Source organism: Megascapheus bottae, chromosome 23, assembly GCF_031878675.1.
Source record: "Megascapheus bottae isolate mThoBot1 chromosome 23, mThoBot2.hap1, whole genome shotgun sequence".
NCBI lineage: Eukaryota > Metazoa > Chordata > Mammalia > Rodentia > Geomyidae > Megascapheus > Megascapheus bottae.
Window position 1 is genome coordinate 20,458,847 of NC_143531.1, and position 10,029 is coordinate 20,468,875.

General features: G+C 38.6%; 1 protein-coding gene across 1 annotated transcript; it reads right to left on the reverse strand.

The window, feature by feature from the left end:
• Nucleotides 1–593: 593 nt before the first annotated feature.
• On the reverse strand, nt 594–8,992 carry Fgb (fibrinogen beta chain). Its single transcript, XM_090356834.1, has 8 exons — nt 8,886–8,992; nt 6,085–6,297; nt 5,498–5,681; nt 3,814–4,041; nt 3,185–3,298; nt 2,745–2,870; nt 2,248–2,533; nt 594–986 (listed from the first exon to the last, which is right to left on the reverse strand). Exons 1-8 carry the CDS (start codon nt 8,958–8,960, stop codon nt 758–760), a joined length of 1,455 nt encoding a protein of 484 aa, XP_090212960.1. The 5' UTR covers nt 8,961–8,992; the 3' UTR covers nt 594–757.
• Nucleotides 8,993–10,029: the final 1,037 nt, after the last annotated feature.

Sequence of the window (10,029 nt, forward strand, 5' to 3'; positions counted from 1 at the left end):
ACAAAAACGCTACTTCATTAATTCACTTAATTCCAGTGTGATTAATTCAAATGTGATTATGTGAAAAAGAAAACCAAATTTAAGGCAATAGGAAAATTCTGCCCTATGCTTCACTATTTCCCCTAAAAACCACGATGAAGACTTCATCTTGATTATCCTTTGGGTGCTCTGATCCTGACATTCTTTTAAGATGCATAGCACTGGTTTTTTCCATGGTGCTAAGCAATTTTTGTCTCTTCTAATATTGAGTACCAAGCTCATTAGGAACCTGAGGCTGTGGGTACTTCTCGGTTCTACATGTTCAAAGTCTAACTCCTTGTCCATGTGGGTCACAAAATTAAACAAATAATAATTACTGACTAAAATACACGGGTTTAATTAATAAGTCTGAAAATGTTTTCATGACAAGTCTTATGTTAATAACTAGGGTTTTAAGTGGAGACTCTTAAGCACAGGTTTTTCGTTTGCTTCAATGATTTACTACAAGAACAGTGGATCCCTCTTCCTACCTAGAAACTTCTCAGTCAACTGGAATCAACTGACTACTATTATCCTTTTCTCTAGAAAAATGAAGAATACAAAAGAAAACGAAGTGCTGGTTTAAGTGGGTTTTTTTTATCTTCTACCTTTTTGCAAAACAAGGCACACTCACAATTGGTTGTTTTAGAGGGATATAATATAAGAAAGAAAATTCCAATAACATAATGTAAAAAAAACCGTGGTCACAGAAGAATAAAAATGTCCGCCGTCAGGACTACTACTGTGGGAAGAAGGGCCTGATCTTCATGGAGATCTTCCTCAGTGAGTACCATGACCCCTTCCAATTCATCCACACCACGCCGTCATCTGTGCCATGCCTGGCCATGTCCCAGCTATACTGTCCACCCCAGTAGTATCTGCCATTTGGATTGGCTGCGTGACATCTGTTATACCACCATCCACCGCCATCTTCCTTAGAGCACTGCTTTCTTGGATCTGCATTTACCCTGAAAGGAAATGTGTTTCAACGTATTAGACTCAGAACTACAGTTGTCAGGTGAATTTTTCCCAGAATATCACAGGAGAGCCTCATAGATGTGGTTTTCTTGCCCTTAGGCCCTTGTACAGTTGAAGCCTTCTCTGTCCCATAACAAGAAAACAGCTGAGTTTCTGCAGCCAATTCATGAAGGGATTATACTGGTGAATTGAGATGGAAAAGATCATTTTCAGATGACTTGGTATTAGAAAGACTGGACAGCAATCTAATGTGCACATTAGAAGATGAAGATATTCCAAGCCTATAAGCCTAGCTACTTGGGGGATGGAGATTGGGGATCGAAGTTTGAGGCCAGCCCAGGTATAAAAGTATATGAGATTCCATTTTACTGGATGGCTGGGTGCAGTGATGTGTGCCTGTCTTCCCTAGAAACAGGGAGAAGTACAAGTAGGGAGCATCACAGCCAAGGCTCACTGGAGGCATGGCTCAAGTGGTAGAGCACCTATTACAAGTATAAGGCCTGAGTTTGACTGCACTACCACAAAAGAAGAAGAAGGAGAAGAGGAAGGGGAGGGGAAGGAGGAGGAGGAGGAAGAGGAGGAACAGAAGAAGGAGGAGGAGGAGGAGGAGGAAGAGGAACCCAGGTGTCAGCTATGGTGGATCACGTTCATAATCTCAGTTACTCTGGAAGCAAAGATCTTAAGGAGGTCAGAGTCTAAGGCCACTCCATACAAAAAGTTAGTGAGCCTCTCTTTGAGGCAACAAACTACCTATGATGGTGCATGCCTGTAATCTTACCTACCCAGGAGACATATGCAAAAGGAACATAGCTTGAGGCCAGTTCTGGATAAAAACACAAGATCCTTTCCAAAAAAATAACTGAAACCTGAAAAAAGTCTGGAGTGTAGTTCAAGTGTTAAAGTGTCTCTTTAGAAACTATGATGGATTCCTGTGATTCAGAGGAGGGAGGGAGGGAGGCAGGGAGGGAGGGAGGGAAGAAGGAAGTTAAGGAAGGACACTGGTGTCGCTCCATACTCTTAACTCACAGTTAATTCCAGTTCTGTCTCTTGGTAGCTCTGTGACATTGAGCAAATCATTTAATCTCTCTGATCTTCATATGCCAAGTGAGAATAACAATGTCTACCTTACATCTGAAATGCTTACAACAGTGGCAGACAGACAGTAAGTGCCCAGGCAATGGCAAGCTGTTGGTAAGGCGGCCCTCGTGAACAGTGGCCAGGGACTCTAGGACAGTGTGAAGGTGTGCGTACCAGCCGTCGTTGTCCCTGTCATAGGTGCTGAAGAACATGCTGTTGTGAATGGTCATAGTTCTGTTCTCTCCGGTCAGCTGGGACGCTCCCTCCATGAGTGCATTGCCCGCGGTCCCCTTGTACTTGTTCACCGAGACTTGGTATTTGTTGGCCTCGTTCAGCACGGTGAACCCCCCGTAGTGCGCCTTCACCTTGTCCCCTTTCCAGTCCTCCATCTCAATCAGGAGTTCTGTGGGTCCCATCTTGGTAAGCTGGCTGATCTTATCATTTCCAAGCCAGTACTCACCTGAAGGAAAATAAAGCAAAATCTCTCCAAATAAGTAAGTGTCAAAAATGAAAAAAACAAAATCTGTTTCATCCCTTTATCTTTAGCTTCTACATTTTGGCAATTAAATGCTCCTTAACTGCCCAAGTCTTAGGAAATGGACATTCAATGATAATGAAAAGAGAAATCCCATCTGAAATGGAATGACTCAGTTTTATAGTCACAGTGTTACCTGGTAGGCCACAGTATTTTTTCCCATCTGCATTGGTTGCGATATTTCCGAATCCTTGTTTGTATGGATCCCATTTTCTGCCAAAGTCAACACTACCATCTTGACGGTTCTGTATTACTGTCCAACCTTTGGTAGATAGAACCAAAAAACAGCCAAAGTTTACCAGGAACCAGCAATACCCCTTGATTCATTCTATAGCTCTTTGTATCGGGGAGTCCAAACTTGCAATAATCAAGAAGCATAAGCGGAGAACCCTTAAAACCTTTGAAAGTAGCAAGTAGTTTAGCCAAAATTGTGAATTATAGGTATTTAAAACCTTTTAAAATACTAGATTGAATCCTAAATCAGTAGTTGATTTCCAATTACATTAGAGCAAACTCTTGTTTTCTAGCATTGAACATATTTATGGAATGACAGGTCACCTACTACGCAATTCTTACCTCCATTTTCCGTTTTCATGTCACAGTAGACTCTGTATGGTTTGATGGAACTGTCAGGTTGAATGAGATACATTTCAGAAGATTCACCTCCTTTCCTGATAATTTCCTCACATTCTGCAAACATAAGATAACATATTATGTTCCGAGGCTTACAATGTAATTGCATGGTTTTAGTCACTGATTAACTAATTATGCTATCATAACTAATTAAAATTAGAGAACACTATGGTAATTACAGAAATCCAAAAATGATATTATAGATATTGGATCTTCCTTTAATTGAAGCCTTTCTCTATTGTTTTTGTTCTTGAATGTCCAGAAAACAACAGAACACATAGAGTTGAGCATGCCTTCATCTTTGCATGGTCTTTCCATCTGTTCACACACCATTCACATAAACATCATCCACCCCTGAAGCTTCCATCATTATTATAGTCCATTCTGCTCATCAGAAATTGGCAATGCTAGCTAACGCAGAAGACAACATGCCAACGATAGCTTGATGGTGTACCAAGGTGTTATGGTGTTGTGTTGGGGAAAATCCACTTGACTGCCTTTGGGTTCTCTTATTTGTTAGAGTCCAATGGGTTCCTCTGGAACCCTAGAGTTCACCGTGATTCACTACTTACCTTTGCCAGACACCACAGGAATATTGCAGCTGACGGTGCATGGAGTGCGGCAGTATTCCATCTGAGCAGAGACATCGGATTCTAATTTTTGTATTTTGCTTCTCAGGTTCTCCAGGATTGAGCGGAGCACACGCAGGTTGGTGGGGATCTTACTGTTGACAGTCTCGTCTATGTAGATGCGGTGGTTTTCCAGTGCTGAGGAATACTCATTTACCACATTTTCATTGTCTGGAAGAACATATGGGAACAGTTAACATTTTTGCCTGATAAAAATCGAACTGGATTCAACTATGTAATTATGATCCTGATTTTATGAAAATAAATTAGTGGACATTGTATAACTATCAAGCAATCAAAACAACACAGTTGAGCCAAGTACGGTGGCTCACACCTGTAATCCTAGCCACTCGGGAGGCTGAGATCTGAAGATCAAGGTTCAAAGCCAGCCCAGGCACAAAAGGACCTGAGACTCCAATTAACCTTTAGAAAATGGGAAGTGGGGCTTGGCTGAAGAGTAGGGCAGTACCTTGAGATAGAGAGCTCAGGGACAGCGCCTAGGCCGAGTTCAAGCCCTATGACCCACAAAAAAACACCCCCAAAACAACAATAACAAAAAACACAAAACCCCAAAACAACAACAACAAAAAAATCCCAACCAAACAAAAAAATACCACAGTTGAATTGTTGAATTTAGGGAAAACAGTTTGGTCCATGATATATACATATCTCTATATATGTATATATAGATAATAGATATAGATTATATACAGTGCTATTACAACACCAGTCATTTATCATAGGTACAGATTTAACACATGTTAAGGATTATATCCAATAGGAAATATAATATGTTGTTTCTGTTTTAAAAAATTGATTGTAGGGTTGAACTCAGGGCCTAGGCTCTGTCCCTGAGCCTACCACTTGAGCTAAAGTGCCACTTCTGGCTTTTGAGTGGTTAATTGGAGATATGAGTCTCACAGGAGCTTTTTCTGCCCAGGTTGGCTTCAAACTGCAATCCTCAGATCTCATTCTCCTTAGTAGCTAGGATTACAGGCATGAGCCATGGCGCTCAGTTCATTTCTTCCTTCTTTGGTGAGGAAAAGAAGAGAAAGCGCCTTGGCTCTTCTATCTCCAAGTGCAATTCATGTCCTATAGAATAGACATACGTGGCTTACTTTTCCATTCTGCAGATTTTTAGCAAATATGAGAGCCACTCATAGCCTTTAATTCCTCTGAGAAATGTCTGTGCCAGACTCCTGGGTTCACACTGCTGTGATAATGGCACTGAACACTTAGTCTTCAAGAGTCACAGGTTACATATCACTATTTTCAAGTCAAAGTACCTGTCATAGATTGTCCACTCATATTCAAAACCTCAAAACCTATATATGTTATTAGCTTCTGAGTCACAGGAAATGTCTTGTAGACTAAAGAAGAAAGCACAATAAAATTTTTCACAGCAAAACCATCCCTGTGTGCCCCAGGCTGGCAACCAATACTTGAATAGTATTTATCAGGAAAATTGCTGGGGAGAGAGGCCCAGTACTCAAGACAGACTAAAAGTAGTATGCTTAGTTTATTGTCGTCCAACAATAAAAGCTTCATCTCATGCTCATACTTTCTCCTGGCTCTCTAAAGTTCTGATTGTATAACCACAGCCAATGGAAACCACGAAGACCTCTACCTTTTAATTGGGCCTGCCTCTTTTTCCACATATCTTTCAGCAGAGTCATGTACTGAAAGGTGCTGGTGGAGGTCTGAGAAACAGACCCCACGTCGTTATTTAACTCAGCAACCCTGTTTTTGATGGGTGTTTCATGGTTTAGCAAAGTCTGTTGCAGCTGACATCCTGTTGGGCACAACACTCCCTGGAAACAAAGAAAATAGAAAACATAGATTCTGGATTTTGTTAAAATAGCCAGTTGTAAAAAATTCAACCATCTCACTAGTCAATATAAAAATGTATTTGTTTTGTTTATAGCAAACCAGAAACTTTAGAATTGTCATCATATTCTTATGAAGAATAAAATCAACCCTTACCACAGAAGAACTGTAATCAGGCAACATTCCCACGCCTTAATTTGTTATATCTTATTATCAAAAGGCACAAGCAAGGAAGCCCAAACCACAGATGGAGGTAAATGGATGTTTTGAAATCGATGTCCTAAACGAGCCCACTAGTACCAATGGTAAGGCAAGTCTGGGGAACACGGAGCTTTCTCTGCCTGGGAAAGGAGGACCCACCACTGCCTGGACTACCAGAGCACCTACCAGGTCTGGGTCTGCGTGAAGACAGCCACCAGCATCTGGGGGTCTTCTTTCCACCTTGGTTTGTTTGGCAAGTGGTTTGGCTGGACGAGCTTTATAGCCCCCTCCACTGATAGGGGGTGCCACAGGTCTCAGGCTGGGAGCCTCTTCCCTCCTCCGGTCGATGGGGCGATGGCCTCTAGCATCAGGTGCACTTTCCAATCCACCCTGGATTGGCTGGAAACAAAATTCAGCATTACAGGCAATTCGTTTTGTAACTGAGGTCATCCATTGCCATCTACGGGCTGGTTAATGGTGGGAATTTGCCAGGGACTTAGTCTCCAGGTATAAAGATATTATACCCAAAGAAGTGTTTGTTTGTTTGTTTTTGCCAGTCCTGGGCTTGAGCTCAGGGCCTGAGCACTGTCCTTGGACTTTCTCAAGGCTACAGCTCTACCACTTGAGCTTCAGCACCACTGCGGGCCTTTTCTATGTATGCGGTATCAAGAAATTGAACCCGGGTCTTCGTGCATGCTAGGCAAGCACTCTATCACTAGGCCAAACTCCTGGCCCTTATTATTTTTTATTGGGCCAGTTTGTAACAGATGCTCTTGTTTAAGTAGTTTTACAACTGCTAATTCCACTGTTATCTGTCATTCAAATTAGTTGCTAATCCATTGTTTTAAAATTTCCTCTACAGTTTATCAAATCTTAAGATTTTCTCATATTTAAGCTAGTTCTTAAGTTTTTTAACGTTGTAATTAAGATTATTTGTTAACTATACATTACAAGTCATGAAATGGAAAATGCATGATAGTATATTATAGATTTTTTCCCATTTTTTACTTTTAGGGGCTTAATTTCAGATTAATAAATAAAAAATTTGGAGCAGCAGCTGAACTCTCTTGCAATTGTGGGAGTCTAAAAAAAAATCACCTAGTGTATTGCGTTTGGAATTTTATTGTCACATGTTCATTTAACTGTATATTATTTCACATGCAAACCAGTGGTGCTGGGCTGGAAACTCAGGCAGACTGCCACTGATTTACACAGACACACATCATTCCTGCATGAAAGTCCAGAGCATGATATCAACCAGGGGTTTTCTGTTCTAACACAAAAATTACAACATATAATTCATATGTTTAAACAGAAATATACAGATGAACGTTCTCTTTAGAGTGCTACAAGATTTCTACAGAAAAAGAAAATGAAAACCACTTAAAGAATTAATGGGGGATCTAGGCTAGTCCACCAAGAACACTTCTCGGAATAACTAAAACCAGAAAGTACATTTTGAAGCCTAAGCTACTGAGCTTTTTCTGTGAGGACTAGTGAATGGGTAGGAATGTGAAAGTAGAAAACAGTCATTTAATTTTTCTTACCTAATGTGATTAATCAGAGAATCATTTTATATGTACGATCTGCTAAATAAAATACTTATGTTCCCTTTAAATTCAACAAATAATCCAAAAGTAACCACTTCATTTATGTGGTAGTGTGCATTTTACCAGCATATATTACCTGTACAAAGAAGGAATTTCATGCTGACATCCTCCCTTCTTTATGTAATGTACTTTGATTGGATTTAAACCCTCTAAGACCCACATCACCCTCATTTTATTTCCATAGAGCTAGTAGTCCCTCTTTTCTTTTCATGTCTTTTTATTTCCCTCCTAAATTCCAAATATGAGAAAGAAAACAAGTGATACTTATTTGTAAGTTTGGCTTAGTTCATGATGTCTATTCGTATTTCTAGTATGAAGGTACCAGAAGATACTAGTAGATATGTTTTGAACAATAAATTTGATTATGATACATTTTAGAATTAAAGCTAAATTCTTTACATGTTTGCATAAGTGCATTTCTGCTTTTTATAGCAAGCCGGGAAGGGTGGCTCACATCTGTAATCTTAGCTACTCAGGAGGCTGAGATCTAAGGATTGTGGTTCAAAGCCAGCCTGGGCACTAAAGACCATGAGACTCTTATCTCCAATTAATCTCTAGAAAAGGGGACGTGGGGCTGTGGCTCAAGGAATAGGGTGGTAGCCCTGAGCTGAAGAGAGCTCCGGAACAATTCCCAGGCCCAGGCTTAGGGCAATAGCCTTGAGCTGAAGAGCCTAGGGACAATGCCCAGGCCCAGAGTTCAAGCCATATGTGTGTGTGTGTGTGTATATATATATATATATATATATATATGTATGTATATGTATATATAGTAGCAATAAGTTAGCAAAGATATCAGAAAAATAAAAAACATTAAACTATTAGAAATAGAAAATTTAGATTATAAATAACAATAAAGACCAACTCTGAGTTAAATGTCCATCTAAAAGCAACATTTCAGTTTTTATTACTATGCTTTATCTATTCTATTTTTAAACCTAAATTGTAATACTTGTTCATATTTAATAATCTCAAGAGTTATATCTTGCAACGTATTGTCCAAAACTTTTATTTTAAAAAACTGTCCTTTTGCTGTCTTGTAGCCTAGGAAATTTTCAGATTTTTATCTTTGCAATTGTATTAAGGTATTGCTAAAACATGATGAAAAATCATAGTATTCAGAATAACACAAAGAAAAACACATCTTAGCTAAATCATCTTTGTTCTAGAAAATAGAAGGTGATAAAACAGAAGCAAGATTTTTTTTGCTTTTGTATGTAAAATATTATGAAGTAGTCCTTAAGTAAAATAGGTCCCTGAGAGTAATAGTTTCATAATTACAATCATGGTAATGTCATGAAAAGAAGTAGCCATATACAATATTATTCTATTTTATCTGAATCGTATTAATAGCAATAAAGTAATATTTTAAAAAATCACCTCATCATCGTAGTCACTGATACCTTGAGGCTTAGCAAAGTAAACACATAAGAGTAGCAATAGCAGACGTTTCATGGTTTCAGATTTTAGAAGTCCCAAGAAATCAGCTTTTGTCTGAAGACTGAGCTGAGTTATCTTCAATCCTATATATACTGGGTCTTCAGTTAGTTATGACTTCAGAAATGGTTACCTTTCTTTAGTTAATATTTAATTTTTTGGTTCAGTTGTTGGCTGAACCATTTTATCATTTAAGCAACATCTTCCCAGCAAGACTTATTTACACAACTCTTCTTGCCTGCTGGCCTAATTTAGAAACACTACTGCTCTTCAATTCATTCAATCAGATAAAATAATACGAAATTAGGGCATTCTTAAGAGAGGTGTGTCCCATTTCTTGTAAATTATGTGCATGCTAGACAAACTCACAAAACATGTGAAAGAAGAAGATATAATTCAAATATAGAAAGTCTGATTTATTCATAGTGCATTCACTAAAAGTGAATTTACCCAAGATACTCCACACTGGCTTTGTTCCTAAGCACTAATGTCTTTCAGTTTTAAAAGAGATCATTAAAATCAAGGGTAATGCATTATCAGCCATTATTTTTATGTTTAACCCTCTGGAAGTTAGTCTGAATAAGAAAATAATTTATGCCTCATGTTATGGTAAATGAGCACCACAAAGAAAATGTCCAGACTTTTTTTCCTGCCTTGACCAGTTTTCATACTTTCTCTTTTATTAATACAAGTTAGAAGTTACCACAATTTCTAAGCATTACCGAAATGACAGTCATATACTCCTAAACAAAATGTATTCTCATAGTGACTAGATGGATAACGTTCCGCTTTATTATCATACTACCTCGTTTACCTCACATTTATATTGTTTGTAAATACAATATTAACACTGAGGAAGCTTGCCTGCAAAAATTTCAACTAGTTCAATATATTTCATTTAGAAGAAATCCTAACTCAATGATCAAAATTCTAGCAAATGCGCTACTTAAGAGTATTTCTGGATTTTTTTGTAGGTAAGGTGAAACATTCTCATAAATTTTTTTCAAGTTTTTATGAGAGAGATAGCAGTTATCTGGTTTTGCTTCAGGAGAGTGTTTTGGACAATCAGTTGAAACAGAATCTTGTA